The 17,715-nt window shown below is 34.2% G+C and overlaps 1 protein-coding gene across 5 annotated transcripts in view; it reads left to right on the top strand.

The window, feature by feature from the left end:
• dop (microtubule-associated serine/threonine (MAST) protein kinase dop) overlaps positions 1 to 17,715 on the top strand; it is a 263,178-nt gene that overhangs the window by 182,533 nt on the left and 62,930 nt on the right. For all 5 annotated transcript variants that reach the window (XM_069837714.1, XM_069837716.1, XM_069837715.1 and 2 more), the window contains 2 exons: positions 2,282 to 2,360; positions 6,153 to 6,316. In XM_069837714.1, the coding sequence (XP_069693815.1) occupies positions 2,282 to 2,360; positions 6,153 to 6,316 (243 nt within the window). The remainder of the gene's footprint in view (positions 1 to 2,281; positions 2,361 to 6,152; positions 6,317 to 17,715) is intronic.

Consider the following 17,715-nt stretch of genomic DNA (forward strand, 5'->3'; position numbering starts at 1 on the left):
AATTGAAATATCGTGTTCATTGCACAATAATGTGAATATGTGTATGTTATTTTAAGTTTTCCATGTCTTAAACTGTCGACTTGACTGAAGCAACTGTGATGTACTGTTTATTTCGCAACAGTGGTAGAAACTGCCTTTAGTACAATGGTGCTGCTATTTTTTACAACTCATATTATTACTTCTATAATATAAGATAATTACTAAATTATACAGTGTGTCTCTTATTTCCTCACTCCTAAGCCGTACTTTCACTGTTTGCAGATTCGTTACCGGCTTCCATCACACAGCTTGTAAGTCAGTCATAGAATAATATTTTGGATAGTCACTCATTATTACCACTGACTTTTAATACATTAAAAATAATAATGGTAAAACAAAAGCTTTTTATAAAAAAAAATCTACTTGAAATGTTGCTTTAATTAGGGTTTCTTGAATCAAAACATGTCGCCTCCACTTACGTTTTCTATCTTAATTCTTTTAATCTCTGTAAATTTTCTAACAAATTTATGCACTGGAGGATGAGTAAGAACTTAGACACCTGGAATACTCTCTGCAAACGGTTTTTTGCACATGTCAGTTAAGTTAGTGAGTACATGAGAAACACTCCCTGTTGCATAGCAAACAAAGCAAACATCCATTTCAGTCACGAGGTCACTACACAAGAAATTGTTGTTTATATTGTCTGCAAGACACAACAGAAATCTTAACTCCCTTCTGTGGAAGGGACTGGATGGGTTCATTTGTCTTGTGCCGGTATTTGTGCTATGTTATATTATTGTTGTATCAGGCCTTGATCTTATCCAGTGTACATAATGTGAAGCGTGTATGGGGAGCTCAACACAGCTTCAGGAATAAGTTCCATTTAGCAGTCAGGGGAAAAAACTGGGACACAGGATGCTTTGTACATTGACATAATTTTGGACATCAGATGTCTGTATTTCTAGAGTTTTCCGCATGCGTGTGTGTGTATATATACACACACCCATGCTCACAAAGATTGGTATTAAAACTGTGTCAAAACATAGTTTTAACTTTGTTTTGAAAGTAGAGATTGTACTTTGTTTATGTTACTTTCTCTAAACTGTAGTGTCTTAGAAGAGCTTACATACATCTCTGCCTGCAATTGTCACTCCTGCAAGAGTGCTACTTTCTTTATTAGAACAGGCGGAGATCCAGTGCCTCCCACTCATGGCAGCTATAATTCAGTATGATAAATTTGTGAACGCAGAACTTAGAAATCACTCTATGTTGGTAATATTTTTGCTGAAAAGATCATATATAGATAAAGATTATTTCACGTTGGTCTGTGCTTGTTTGGTGCGTCAGAATATAAGTTCTAATTTATTGCTTTCCTCATTAATTCTTCTTTGTAATTTTATACCAATATGCTACATTAAGACAGGTCTGTGAAAAGGAAAGAAGTTGTCTTTATAGAGAAAATTCTCCTGAAATTGAAAACTGACAAGCGTTTAATTTGAAGTAAAAGATATAAAATTTGTGGTAATAACTGATAACACATTTGTGTTTAGTGCCTAAATGGAACAAGGTTTATTTGTGTGTATGTATATATTATATGAGATGCTCAGCACACAAATGGCCCAACCCACAAAATTTGCATATTGAGTTTATTGCTTTAAAGAGCTCCTCATATTGTTCTCTTCAAAGTGTAAATCGGCATAATCATCATTCCTAGTTTTTCCATGAGAATTCAGCAGAAGTTTAATTTGTATATCGCATTTCGTTCACTGTTACAAAGAGGTAAAGTGGAAATATAATTTTGTGGGTTGGGCCATTTGTGCACTGGGTGCCTCATATTATGAACAATTTTCACGGATTTATATCACATTAGAGACTTGTTGCATTGAGTCCAGTTTTTGAACCATTTTCTTAAGAATGCATTACACTGCATCACGCAAAGAGAGTATTAACTATATTGGTGAAATGATTAGGAATTTCAGGTTTCATGTAAGTACTATATATATATATATATATATATATATATATATATATATATATATATAAATAAGTAAAGAAACATATTTTTTAGAACATACGAAGTATTTGTTCTTTCATGACGAAACTGCAACAATGAAACATTTTATTTGATAACAAAGTTGTAAATTTTTCTACCTTAAATAAAGTGTGTAATGATTTGTTAAAGGTGATGCATTTTAGTTTCACTCTTCACCACACATGCGAACTTCATAAGAGGAACTGAAGGGTAATTTGAACTGAAGCATTATATAACACTGCTCATAAATATGTTACATGTGTATTTCAGGGGTGATGGAAGAAGATGGTCGGTGGCGTCATTGCCATCATCTGGTTATGGAACAACTCCAGGGAGTTCAAATGTCTCAGTAAGTTGTCAGGTTAAATATATACATCGGGGTTCACCTCTAACTCATTTTTTCAGCTTTATCTGACATTGGCTGAACTCCCATGTTCATATACAGGGTGATTCGCGAAGATTGTGCAATAATCTATGACAGAAGAGTTCAGAAGTGGACTTTTAACTCTAACCTATGGAAAGAGGAGAAAGTGGTATACTACGTAATACTGACGTAGTACACCTCCTTTCACCCCCTCCTTGCAGTGGAGCATAACTAGGCTACTCGAGACAGTGGTGGCATTTAGCTTACTATTTTTAGCAATATCTGTGTCGAAGGGTGTTCTTCATCTCTCTCATCAGCAAAGCACTATAATCGGCCACTGCTTCAGTTCTTTCTTGAAATCGCCTCCCACCCTACAAGCACGTAACCTGTGTCTTGCGGGATGCATTTCTTTGAATCTCCCCAGCTTATTGTTTTGAGCACATCTGCTCTAGGATGTGATTTCTGGCATTATTCTATGAAAAAAGTTTATATAAACATATGTCATTTTTTTTTAATTCAGTGCGTTATACCCTCCTGAATGTTAAACATAAACGTAGATATTATGAAGGTTTAAGCATTTAAATTATTTACAACAATGGTACTGGGTGTATTATAAATTCATTAAAGAACATTCACGTTATTACTCACCTGAAAAATCTATATTAAAGCCAATTTTCGAAAAGCTCACCTTCTGCAGCAATGCACATAGCCGCCCGAGTGTCAGCTGCGCTTGCCGGATCCCCTAACTTCCATGTTTGGATGCTAGGTAGATACATTATACCCATTTCACCGGCATTATCACCTTCATCTCATTCAGATGCTAAATAACCGAAGTTGTTGATAAAGCGTCGTAAAATAACATACTAAATAAATACATTATACCGGTGCTGAATTATCTCTAACCACGACCCTGATATCACGAGATTTTGTGTCACTGCTATCAGCTGTACTGTAACACATACAGCTCCAGACGTCCAGAGAGAGAGAGAGAGAGAGAGAGAGAGAGAAGTTCACAAGAATTCGTGTTACATAAGAAAGAAACTATTCAAAATTGGACACATGTATATATGAACTTTTTTCATCAGAATGGATCAGAAATCACATCCTAGAGTATTGCACAATCTTCGTGAATCACCTTGTATACATATGACTATTTTATTTAAATTTGTGAAAATTAATTACGTATGTCTGCTTAAACTGTATAATTTTTAAATGAAGTTAAATGTCTCAATTTTGGGTTGGTCGTTAGGTAGTACTTTTTCAGAAATCTTCTTGCAAGAAGTAAGCATGTTGCTTCAGTATTTGTCCTACTTTAAAATTAAGACATACATTGATACAAATCATGAGACATTTTGTCTGTAATCCAGTAAATGGAAGTTCATCTTCTTATTTCGGTGCACATTAAAAAATTTCATTCAGGTACATCTTTTGAATAACAGTTAAGGAAACCAACTATAAATGGCAGTATCATTTGCAGCATGGTGAAGGAGCTGTATTTTGCAGAAACATAAAAACTTAAAATGAATATATGTTATCTTCGTGATAATAAATTTTTAATAATGTTTTGGAAAAGGACTGATTTACTTTCCGAATATATAAAGAGAGAATCGTTGAATTCTCCTCATGTTTTAGTTATTTCTATTTGATTTCCGGATGCCCATTGTTTCGAAGATTCTTTACGTTTACAAGGGTCATAAAATCGTGACCATACATTTTATTAAGTGTTCGATATTAACCAAATATAGTTGTATAGGGTATGGGGTAGTACATGAATAAGACTTTGCAGATGGTCTGGTAAAATGAAGTTCTAAACCTAGTAAGAAAGAAAGTTGTTGTTTATTAATGCTCTTGGCTTTGTATAACATTAATTTTCCATACCTAGAAAAGAAGTATGGAAATAAAAAAATTTAGTACAACTCTCTTTGAAGAAATTGATTTAAATTAGACTTTCAGGTATTCCACCGTATTCTGGAACTTGACATTTCCAATGTTCAGGAACTACATAAAAGTTCCATCAGTCAACCTCTGTTGAGTAATGGTTAGCTCAGCATATAGGGAATTATAAGTATGGACATTGTGCATTGGTACCTTTGTTGTAGCAGTGACTTATTTCATTGACCTTCAAACCAGCTGAACTGACATCAGCATGAGGTTCTGCCTCTTTCCCTAGAGTCGGCGCTGACATCGCACCAGCAGTCGACAGCAGAAATACTTTTAACAGACTTGCTAGTGAATAGGAATTGCTGCTCCATCGTTCATGGGTGTTAGATTATACAGACCTCTAGCATTTGGAAGTGGAATCAAATGCTAACTTAATGCGTACGTACAAAAAAACAGAGCCAGGAATTTCACTCAGTGTCCATTCTTATTAATCCCGTCTGACCAGACTCTCTACCAGGAATATTTTCATTAACATCTGCTATAACTCGCAAAAGCCATCAAATCTTGTAGTGTTGGAAAATGATTTCACATCTAACCAAGTTAAACTATGGAGTAACTTTTCAGTGGGTACCATCTCATTGTTGTTTATCTGGTAACGAGAATGCCGATAATCTTGCAAAAAAGAAAGAAAAATACTAAAAACACTGCAGAAAGTCTGCTCTTTCATTACTTACTTACAAATGGCTTTTAAGGAACCTGAAGGTTCATTGCCGTCCTCACATAAGCCCGCCATCTGTCCCTATCATGAGCAATATTAATCCAATATCTACAATCATATTCCACCTCCCTCAAATCCATTTTTATATTATCCTCCTATCTACAACTCAGCCTCTCCAAAGGTCTTTTTCCCTCCTAATGGGTGGAGTCCAATCATACACAGATGCTTAGCCAGACAGTCGTGCTCTGTGAGAAGTCAGTATCATGGTATCAAAAAATTAATCACCTGTATAAAAATTGACCTACATTATCTTGTTGAGGTACAGGTAGAGAATGGAAAATTCTCTGTACCAATTAAAACCTTATACCCAAATAACCAAGAAAGTCTGCAGTTTCAACTTCAGACTTCTCATAGAGCACGACTGTCTGGCTAAGCATCTGCATATGATTGGACTCTATCCATCAACTCTGTGTCAACTCTGCAACCTCCAAGAAGAAGTGGATCAAGATTATATCCTATGATATCCAGCATTTATTAATAAAAGCTAATTTGTGGAAAATGCCAGAGCGCACAAGAGCAAAGAGCTTCTTTGTTAACAGCTTAGCATTAGTAAACAACATTGAGTTATACCTGAGGGAGTTATACCTGGAAGCTTGATTTGCATAATACACGTCACTGTTCGTTAACAGAAAACCACAATCTAAGTCACACATAGTTAGTGTGCATTCACTGTTGGGTGCTTGATGGTTGTCAGCTGACTTTGAGGTGTGTGGATATAGAGGGAAAAATTGGATCGGTGTCTGGTAGAGTTCCCAGGTAGCTCAGTTGGCAGAGCGTTGGTACGTTTAACCAAAGGTCCCGGGTTCGATGCCCGGCCCCGGAACGATTTTTCCCCTCGAAATTATTCAACATGAATTGAATTGTGTTACTAGTAACAGATTGCAGTGATTTCGAAATTTCATATGATAACACTTTTCAGAATTTTTCATTTTGTCATAGTTCCAAAAAAGATGACAAAATATATTTAATTTTGTTTAATGATAAAAATCTTGTTCATATTTGTTATAAAATGTTGGTATATTAACATTTAACAGAAAAATTTCCTTCGAAATTTTATTCAAGACTCCAATTTGAAGAATTAAAGGAAACATAAATTGTAATATTGCCTGCTGTTTCAGTCACAGTGTTCAAGCCAGGAGCGATTGCATCAACTACCAAACATACCCACATCTGAAGAACTGCAGATGCTGACATCTCACTTCTCGTCAAATGACAGCAACCCTAGTCTTGACGATGAAGGAAGGAGATCTCCATTTCACCGTCCTCGATCTCGGAGTCTGAGGTAAGTAATCCGATCTCTTAAGTTTCAAATGTCTGCAAGCTTCACATGTGTGGTGACAATTTTTTGTAAATAGTGTCTAATGTTGTACATTATTTTCCAGTATGAGGATAGGTCTATTACAGAAATAAGGTACAAACACGAATATTACTTGATAAATATTTGTGGAAATAGTAGTAGAAATCTTTACTTTTAGTGTATGTGTATAGAATGATGAATAGGTAATTTCTAACAACAGAACGAAGTAATGTTCTTATATAAAATTATCGTTTGTAGTGTAAGAAACTTTTAGCTCTATCTCAATCACATGCTGAGAAACACCTGCCTTTCTTTTAGTTCAGGGAATAAACGCGTAAATTAGTCAGCAAGTATTGACCATGTCAGTCCGTCTTTACCTGTACTTGCTCTGGTTTTATGAACAGTTACGTAATAGTACCACTTTGATAACTGAAACGGGTGCATTATATTTAATTGTTGATTATAAGAAGTAGAATTCAAGCAGATAACTCTGTGCTAAGAACTTGGCTCAATATTCTAGAGATCTTCAGTTCAATTTCCAACTTTGACTAGTACGATTATTTTTCTTCCTACACTTATTCTTTTCTTTCTAGAAAAACTGAGGGTTATGACAGCTTCTTTCCAAATCATTTCCAGTATTAATCATAATGTATACAGGGTTGTTTCCGATCTCTGATAACGAATTTGAATGACGTCATGTGCGTCAGGAATCACACCGACAGCTGAATTGCGGTGAGAGGTGACAGACCAGTAGTGAGTGATTTAATAATCAGGGTGCATGGTGTATCCCAGTAGCATTGCCCAAGAAACTCGAGCCTTTTTGGAAGGGGTACATAACAACCCTTTCCAATGCCAAGTACAGTTATGTGAAAATCATAAGAACCTGCAAAAAACGTTTCGTTATTTCCAAGAATGGCATCTTGCGTGTACCTAATAAGACTGGCAAAGCTTGGATGGGATTAATTCCAGAGTGGAAAAAGCAAGCAAATTCACTTCCCGTCACAAGTCACCACACTCCACGAGATTATACAAATTAATTCCATTCGAGCTTTACCAATCTTATTAAGTACACAGAAGATGTCTTTCTTGGAAATAACGAAACCTCGTTTATTGCAGGCTTCTTTTATTTTCACTTAACTGTACTTGGCATTGGAAAGGGTCGTAATGTACCCCTCCCAAAAAAGCTCGATTTTCTTGGGAATTTCTGCTGTGAGTCACCGTGCACTCTGACTATGAGATCACTCACTACTGGTCTGTCACCTCATGCCACAGTTCAGCTGCCGTGTGACTCCTGACTCACATGATGTCATTCAAATTCGTTATCAGAGTTCGGAAACAACTCTGTATACTTCATTTTCATCAACACAGAATTAATATGGCAATAAGAGCTATTGAATAAAACAAGTGTTCTTGTCTCAGATCAGTGTATTTTCTATGGCATCAGTACTATACTCTGTTGCAAACATCCTGCATATGACCTTCAATGGCTTCATGGCTGCCATGAATCACAGGAGTGCAGTGTTGCCTAGTAAAGGAGTATTGCCATCAAGGGGGACATTGGTGTTAAGACATTTATTTGATTCTGAAATTCAGTAGCTTGCCTAGTATAAATAAAATGAACTTTTAAGTATGCAAAAAAACAAAATGCAATTCTGGGTTAAACCATTCCCTATCTACAATTGAATCAGTTATTTCGAAAAAGTAATATGTACAGTTCTGCGCAAACTACTTCAGTAGCACCTATTTACATTAATCAGACTAAAAGTCAGTTTCTTATTCATTTCTATAGATGATATATGTAATTTATTTTATGATTTTTAAGAATAATATGTTATAGGAAAGGGTAAAGAGCACTCTGGTTGAAAAAAAGTAACATGCGCGAAAATGTCACATGTTACATTTTCGAAATAACTGATTCAATTATTATAAAAGCTAGGGTTGTAGCATAGTGTTCGAGCTTGTTACATTCCCGAGCACTGTTGTTTAGAACGCCTGCAACACTTAGACATGTAATTATAAGTAAACAAACACACATTGTCGAGCTGATTCACTGTTATGATCCTTCCTCCCTAATGTTGCACAAGGAGCAGGTCATTTCTCCTTCGTGTGAAGGAACATTTCTGTTACATCATGTCGCTGTGTAAAGCAAGTGGTAGTGATAAAGGAGTTCACAAGTTTTTTTTAAATAATCCAGCATTGAAGAAGAAAGTAAATTTGACTTCAAAATGTGTCAGGTTTTAACTTCAGAACCATGTAGTGTGAACCAATCTACGATGTCCCAAATATGTTCAGAAGCAAAACAGTTCAGTTTGAGGACTCTTGTTTTCCACTCACCCAGAAAACATATAAATGTTCGAAAGGGGGGGGGGGAAGACGACTTGATGAAAGACGTAGTACATAGAACTGTTTTTTTAATTTTATGATCATGGCGAATTTCCAATGCCGAAAAGATAATTTGCCGGACAAAATTTCTTACACAGGTTTCCACCACGTCCACATTGAGGATATTAAAAAATTTAGGCCTCAAATATCGATACAATAAAACTAATGATGAACCGAAATTACTTATGGTGAGAAGTAATAGTACTGCATAAAGGTTAACATACCTTCGAACACTGCACAAAATTCGAGTTTATAATGACAAGAGACCAATATTTTACTTAGTTAAGACCTGGGCAAATAAAACACACATTAAAATATATTTGGAAAAAACTCCTCAAGAAATGGTGGATTAAAGGTAAGACAAAAACAGGACTTTTACTATAAAGCAAGTGGGTATTTGGATCTAAATTGATGTCAGGTTATTATTATGAAATCATATCTCTTACAATTAAAGACTAGTGTTTGAACGAAGATATTAATTATTTGGAATTTCGAACACCTTGTCTAGAAAAAACTACATTCATTAATGGTTACAACAAAAAGGAATCATTTTTCATAAACTGAAACTAAATTTGAATTACTAAAATGTGTACCTACTGCTGTTCAAATATCAGCAAATAATATATAGACTGTACAGATTTGCTAATGAAAGAAGTAGTCGAATAATGCATTGCTCCCATACCATTATCAATATGTCGCCATTGGACTTACGTAGCTCAAATGAAGTGTCAAGTTGCCAGGAGAAACTACATTTAAAAGTGTGGACATTGAAGGGCTTGTGCACGAAGAACTCGACAATATAATAAAAGAACAATGGGCCACCTGTGTAAAACACTCAGAAAATTACAGGAAGAGAACAGGAGATATATTAGAACCTAGGTACATTATAATAAATTTAAAAGACAGAGAACAGTTACAAAGACTGATAGGAGTGATGAAGACAAAGTAATTGGAAACTGATCTCTCTTCCTTCTCACTTCAGTATCTCCATCGCTCTCTTGCATGAGACAGCAATATTACAATGCCGCAGCGATCTGCTATTGGTTCTCTTCATATGTAGGAAGTTTTCCGTAGATCATAACATGATATCACATTGAGCAGAATTACATTTTTATGCACTATGGAGATCTGAGCTCGTATCATGCCATTGTCCAAGGTGCAATCCATGGATCAAAATTGATCCGGGGAACTCACCACAATTTATTTGTCACAATTACAATTCGTCACACAATTACAATTCGTAACAATTATGATTCGTCACACAATTACAATTAATAACAATTAAAGCGGATTCACCAGAATTCATAAACATTTTTCAATATACCATAAAATATCGTCTTATTTATTTTACATAATGTATTTTTAACTTTTTCCTTCCCAGAATAATGTATTGTTTCTATATGAATGGTCCAGGGGAAAAACACGTTTCGTCACATTTTGACAATTTTTTAGGAGAGCGTTCACAGGCTTGCAGAACTAACATTTTTTTTTTCCCATGTAAGCCTTTCCTTAATACACTTATAATGTGAAACCAGGCAAGTTTTTCCTCCTGTATGAATAGGGGATCTTACAGATTTCAATTTGAACTGCCAGATTCTATTAAAATTTAAAAATTACTAAATTTGAACTAAACTAGTTTCTACAACTTTCCAAATCCGAAGTATTTTCATTACTTCTTCCACTGTAATTTCGTAGTATTTTTAATATTATGAGTGATGAAATTAGATACACTAAAACCGAAAGAGGATGCTGTAAACTTATATATATAATGGTTTCATGTTTACCAAACGTAGAACCGTCAAAAGTTGGTTTTGTGGTGTTGTGATTCAAGTTGTGAGTGTAACCTCATTGCTAACAGTAACACATGACGAGACCAGAAACATAAATGGACCTTTAGATCATTCCTGTCATATTGTTGATTGGGGAAGATTCGAGGAGAAACAGTGTATGGTGTCTATGAAGGAAACAGCAAGTACTTCTAGAGAACTAATTTCCTCCATTCTTCAAAATAAATTGCAGAAAGTGTCAATTGAAGGAAATGTCAAACTACCAAAAAATCAACCATTAAAAGGATGTTGTGCTTCACCGGATGAGAATATCTGCCTCAAGAACCGAAAACTATCAACTAATTGAACATCGTAGCTAAAAGGTATACCAAAACCTTACATGGTGATAGATGGTTCCTCCATTTTGAACCAGATAATGAAAAAAAAGTTTAATTTTTGCAACCGACAGACATCTAAATGAGATATCAAGGAATCATTATTGGATAATGGATGAAACATATAAATCTGTGCCAGCAATCTTGCTACAGCTTCACAGAATACACGTGAAGATTCGAAATCAGTGGTTCCCTGTTATGATAGTGAAAATATTTATTGTCATCAATATCTATAATAGTTATGATGTACCACCACATTTCTGTATACGGGTTCCACCATAACTTTCTATTACATTTTCCTACAATTATTATGAAATTCTGACCGTCAGTTTAACTAATAACTCCACTAATCTTAATATTAAATTAACTTCAAACAGTCCATTTCTCCTTACTGATCTTAAATATCCACCATCTGTTATTACTACTCTTAGATCTTACTCCACTCACTCCACTCCTGCATTCTATTCTTACTAATATAATTTATCTATAATTATGGTCTTTCTACATCCCATCTTACTCTTCCTACTTTAGCCTGTTACATTTTATACATTTCAATTATTGCAACAATCTACTATTTTTCATATAATATATTCTATTGTTGATTATTACTCTTTCACAATATCGTTCTTAAATTTTAACTGTCTGTCCTACATAAAATCTCTCCTTAATTACACAAAAGAAAAAAAATCGCTATACCTATTTAACAGTCAACCTTCACACAGCTTTACTCACTGGGTCCCTCTTCTTAATACACATAATTTCAATAATCTTGATAAATCTTGAAATGAGTTTCAAGTTCACTTTAGTTTGTTCATCCATTTCTTAACCTCAAGCGACACTCATAATAAAAACACGATTTACCAACATTACATCACCATACTACTATAATATCATATGTTAATATCAAATATCATTTTCGTTTCTGACATTTTTATTTTATGCTGCTCATGCACCAACTTCTTAGATTGTAAATTTTTTGGCCCTTAATTATACCGTCAGTGATAAAAGACTGCCGGTTCCCTGTTATACTGCTGCTGATGGAAAGAAAGAGCAGAAATTCTCGCGTCTTCCTGAATTACAAACAATATAAGGAGGAAGGAAACATTCTGGATTATCTTCGGTCAATAGACCATAATAATAGCAGGAAACTTACAGTAAAATAACAGGAAATTCACTATGTGGGTAACTAAATTTTTGTTAATGAATTCAATTTCACCCATTCAAATTGTAATCAATGAATCACCCGTGACCAATTCAAATTGTTACTAATAAATCACCTATGACAGATATATACCTGTGGCGAATATGAATTTGTTACGAATTAAGTGTGACCAATTGTAACAACGGCGAAAAATTTTGACAAATTCCCCTAAATCCGATCAAAAGAATTTCAAACTGTTTATTATTTTTTTTTTTGGCAAAAACATCCTGTCGAGAGTACACAGTTCATAAGTAGATTGAAGCTCGAATTCTGAGGGAAGGTAGAAAGTAATGTGACCACTAAACTCGGCTTGTCTGAAAGTGCTTTCAGTGTACAATAAAATGTGTTACATGTGGTATAATCACATGCCCTTATGCACCCTCTGAGGATTTGTGAAGTTGAAAATTTTCAGATGATAATGTTGTAGTGAAGTCTCTACAATTGACTGTAATTTCTTTTGTAGAAAATATTTTCCACAATGGGTGTTATAGTATGATGGATATTATCACTCTGTCTTTGTACCCATCTTAATGAATACCCTTCATATTGATGTGTGATACAGATTACCAAACTGGTAATATCTTATCATTACTAAATGCAAAACACTTGAGTAAAAGCTTTCTAAGTATTTTCTACTTCAGTTGCCATTATTAAAGTTTTGAATTGTAATTTTATATGTTACATTCTGAATCCTGCTAATATGTTCTTCTGATACTTTACGAAATTAAACTGTAACATATGCAGAATTTTAATTTTGGAGAAAAATATAAAGCAGTGTAAGAATTTTCTTATTACATTCATACCAAGTTCCTTATTTTAAAATATTGTACATAAAAGTACACAGACGACATTCTTTCTTTGTATTATCTTCAACAGTGGACATTAAATTTGCCATTTTTACAGTTGTAGTATTTTTGCGGAAATCTTGTAAGAGGAGACAAGCTTTCTATTTTAGTATTTGTTCTATTTTAAAATTATAATATTTATGAGCATACAGACATTGATATAAATCATGTGATTATATTATAACTTCAAAATGTGAGTTACAAAGTTGATGGTACATTGTGATTTGGAATTTTCACGGTGATCAAATGGTGCAAGGTTTTTGGGTATTTGCACTGTGTTCTAGATATACAGACGTCCAAAGTTTTGGAGCTATATGTAGGTTCCGTTATCGGGGAAAGTAAAGGGGAACAGAGAAACATATTTGTTGGATCTGTTACGAAGAGCTATTCTTCAGGATGGACCCATTTCCACACCTTCTCTCATTTTAAGGAGTCGGCATGTAGCTCCATAATGTTGGATGTCTCTACATCTTGAACACGATGAAAATGCATAAAAATTTCTCACCATCTCGATGGTATATTCCTTGCACATTCTTCTGTATAAAATTTGCTTATTATAGTCTTAATTACACACTACTTGTTGCATTGCTGTAGTTTGACTGCATTATATTAAGAGTGCATAATATATAATTTAAGTTATAAAAATTGATTTTAAAATATAAATTTTTCAAGGGAACAGTGTGATGATATGGAAAGGAGAAGTAATTTGTTACTAACATAGAAAATAATGGATTTCATTTAAAATTCTTTTTACTGTATATGATTCATTTTGTTTTCCCTTTCGTTTGATCTTTCCAATGACAACTTTGGCTTGAATGTTTATGGAAATTAGGAAGGAGCTTTCCACAGGAGGTGCCACTCAGGTTCCTGATAAAGGCATTTTGTTTTACCAACAGTTATTTTCTTTTCTGTACTGACAGGCAAAATGCACTAATGAGGATGGTATGTATATTCATTCCCTCAGCTGCTTCATTGGTAAGAATAGCATTTAAAATGTAAGAAGTTTTTAGCATCAGGTAAACGAAAAACTTTAGCATAAAAATCCGTAAAATTTTTAGAGATATTATCACTTCTTACACCACAGTAATTGTGAATGAGGACTGATATAATTCGAAGTCTAATTCTCATTCAGGAAATTCAAGATTCCTCCCCCCCCCCCATGTAAATAGGTATAATGTGTCAAAAAATATGTATTAAGATATTCCTCTTTCTTTTAAGGTGGACGAAACATGTTTCTATGAATGTTGAGTGGATCAGATTAAATTTGTTTGCAGTGACCTCGATTTCCTGCGTAACATATGACTTCTGAGAGATATTAAAATTAATCTAATGTTCTCTGGTATAGGTTTCGTATATTAATTTATATGCAAGTAGATATTGTATTTTTCCAATATTGTGGGGTATCAGTAATAGTCATTTTGATGACAGTCTGGTTCAGATTTTCTCTCCTCAAAATACAGTGCACCAGATTTGAACCTCACTCATAAGTGGCACTCTTACTGCACACAGCTGCACTAATAGTTTGTCATGTAGCCCACAAATTAGTTGGTAAATGAATCTCTTGGACAGTCACTAATTGTTACTTAAAAATAAGAGTAATGAACGAAGTTATTTAAAAACGTTCCACACAAAGGGTTGCAGTATCTAGCATTTCGTGGATTAAAACATGTTGCCTTCTTCTACGCTTTTTGCCATGTACATTTCTTTCTCAGTTTTCTAACAAGATTGTTCACTGTAGGACGACTAAGAACTTGGCACCTTGAAAATTCTTTGTATATCTTCGTTGTTCTTGTAGGGCAGGTTTAGTACATAAGAAATGTAATTAAATAGTTCCTGTTGTATAGTAAACTGAGAACCATCCACTCCAATTACGCGATAATCACAAAAAAAAAAAAACAAAAACAAAAAAAAAAAAAAAAGAAAAGAAAAAAAAGAAACCATTCATTGTGACTGCGAGGCCTAGCAGAAATCTAAACTTCCTTTTATAGGGACTGGGTGAATCCAGTTGTTTTATGATCGTCGTGTTTCATCATATTGTCATCTCTTGCACTGATTTTGGCCAATGTACACAGTGTGAGGCACTTACGCACAACCCACTCACACCACAGCTCTGACCAGTGGAGTAGTGCTGAGTGTTAAGGTTATAAAACAGGTGCTGTGCATTACATAATTAAAACATTTAATCCTTTCTTCATTTTCGCACATCATCAGTATTTTAGAATTTTCTACACGACCCTCTGGCCTCAGAATTATTAAAACAGATTAATTAAAGAAAAGTGAGTGCAAAGGACTCAGATGTAGAAACCAAGCAACAAGAAACTAAATTACCATGAGCATTAAAATCTGAAGGAAAACCAACTTAAGAAATTCCTTGTTGAGATTATGCATGTACGTGTATCTTGCTTGTGTAGCAACAGCAGGATAGAAATTTGCACTTATTATTTTTTAGTGAAGTCAGAGTAGTAGTGTTGCTGGACACAAATACAGGTGATATTTCTTACTTTGTGATAATGTTCAAAATATACATTTGAGTTTTCCACTTTAGTACCTATAATATTTTTTTCTGTTTGGTTAATGCCACCGGAATCTTAAGTATTAGATCTAGGCATGATTAAACTAAAATCCCGATTATTGTAGCTTCTGTTTTCTCAACAAACACTCGAGGAAAAATTGCAGTCATAACTTAAATATTATCATTACTTCAGCATAATTTTTTTAATCTTTATATTAATATTGGTAGCCACATAAGAGTAATGTTTGAATTTACATAGTAATCTGTGAACAGTATCTCATTTTATTTTAAATTGTCTTGAAACTTAACTGTTGTTAGGATGCTATGTATTACAGGGAAAAAGCAAGATACCATCATTATAGATCACTCCTGAATATATTTCATTCAGACGGATATATTATATTGTGATTGCTAATCTATCAGTGCTACTGGGTTGCGCAGGTTAACTTTCCGTCTCACAACATCGTAGTTCATAGTTATACAGAACTTTAAATTTTGAAAGTTTCAAATTATTCATTCTGTTTATTTTGACATTACACAAACTACATTAATGTTACAAAATATTGATTTAACATTTTGGAGCGCATAATGTTGTCAGAGCTTCAAGTGTTTGGTACAAACAAAGTTTTGTTTGCAAATATCTGTCTGGGAGAAAATCCATGTACTTCTCTCAGGCTTAAAAGACATTTTAGTGAAAAAATATAATAAAGATCATGTTCTGACTTCATGTGTTGTATAAATTTTTTCATTATAGCTCATTTGAGAATTTAGATTTTTAACATAATATTTAAAAATAAGGAAAAGTTTAAAAAAGGATGTGTATATAAAAATAAATTATGGTTTATTTAATGACGCTCGCAACTGCCGAGGTTATATCAGCATTGCCGGTGTGCCAGAAGTTTGTCCCACAGGAGTTCTTTTACATGCCAGTAAATCTAAGCATTTAATCACACTTAAATGCCATCGACCTGGACCGGGATCGAACCCACAACCTCGAGCACAGAAGGCCAGCGCTATACCGACTATGCTACCCAGGCCGACAGTGTGTATGTGATGTGTAGAAAACTTCACTCCTGTTTTAGTGCTTTGTTATTTCGAACTAGTTGGATGTATTCTAATCTAGAAACATATCTCTATTAATTTCTCTTTAGCCTGCAATAAAACAGTATGGCACGAGTTTTTTAGTAAATGCAAAGCAGTTCGTAAGTTAAAGAACTCTGATAAAGACTGCATAGTTTAAATTTTTTTTTATTTCCTGTAAGTGAGTTAAAATCCCTTTGTCACCACCGCAACCACTAGAGGACTGAGGGTAGCCCCTGGCTTGGAGGTGGGACTGTGTTTGCCCGCTGATCTGGGGCTGCACTCAGACATGAGTTCTATTCCAACTTGGACTGATTAGGTACCTGGTTGGGATTTTTCCGAGGTTTTGTCCAACTGTAATGCAAATAACTGTCAGTTCATCCCATGGCAAATCCTCTGTCTCATTTCACCAAATTCCATCTTACTATCACAAATTCCACTGACACCAAATAACCTAGTAGTTGACACAGCATCATTAAATAACGAATTTTTCTCCAGTAATAGGTATCTACATGTTGTCTACATATAGGTAGTCTTGATTATTCAATGAGGACGGCGAGGCCTCATATATGAATATATATATATATATATATCATTAAATAATTTGCAAAAAGAAAAACCGAATGCTGGATTTTAATTTTCCCTCGATGCTGCATTTAGAACAATTATTTCAGGTAGAGAGAAAAAAAAAACTTATTTGCTTCGTAATAAAATCCAATATCGTATGAGAACCAAAGTAGAAAAAGAGTAGTACAGATTCTATACTAATGAATTGATGCTGGTAATACACAGCAGATCTGGAATCAAGAGATCATAATTTCCCCACCTTTGTTTTATGAATAGGTTTAACTTTCTTATAAATGTGTCAAAGTGTTAGATAGCCCCATAATGGTCTAAATATTGAAAATGTTTCAGATAAGAGTTTCATGAACAGTGGTCCTTTAAAATGTATTATATACTAGCGACAAATAACGTAACACTACGTAAAATATCAATTTAACCAACATATTACCTTTTTTTAAATTATTTTCCCATTGTTCCCATTTATTTTTCTGTTGAGAGAAGCAATTTTTTTCTGCCTCTTGAGGGATTTTTCATGTCAGAGGATAGCACTATACCAGTATTCATGCAAAATTGTTCTCTGAAGTAAGTATTGTCATTACAGGAATAGAATTTATGGTTCCACAATTATTTTCTTCTTAA

The sequence above is a fragment of the Periplaneta americana genome, chromosome 10 (genome assembly GCF_040183065.1).
Source record: "Periplaneta americana isolate PAMFEO1 chromosome 10, P.americana_PAMFEO1_priV1, whole genome shotgun sequence".
NCBI classification, from domain to species: domain Eukaryota; kingdom Metazoa; phylum Arthropoda; class Insecta; order Blattodea; family Blattidae; genus Periplaneta; species Periplaneta americana.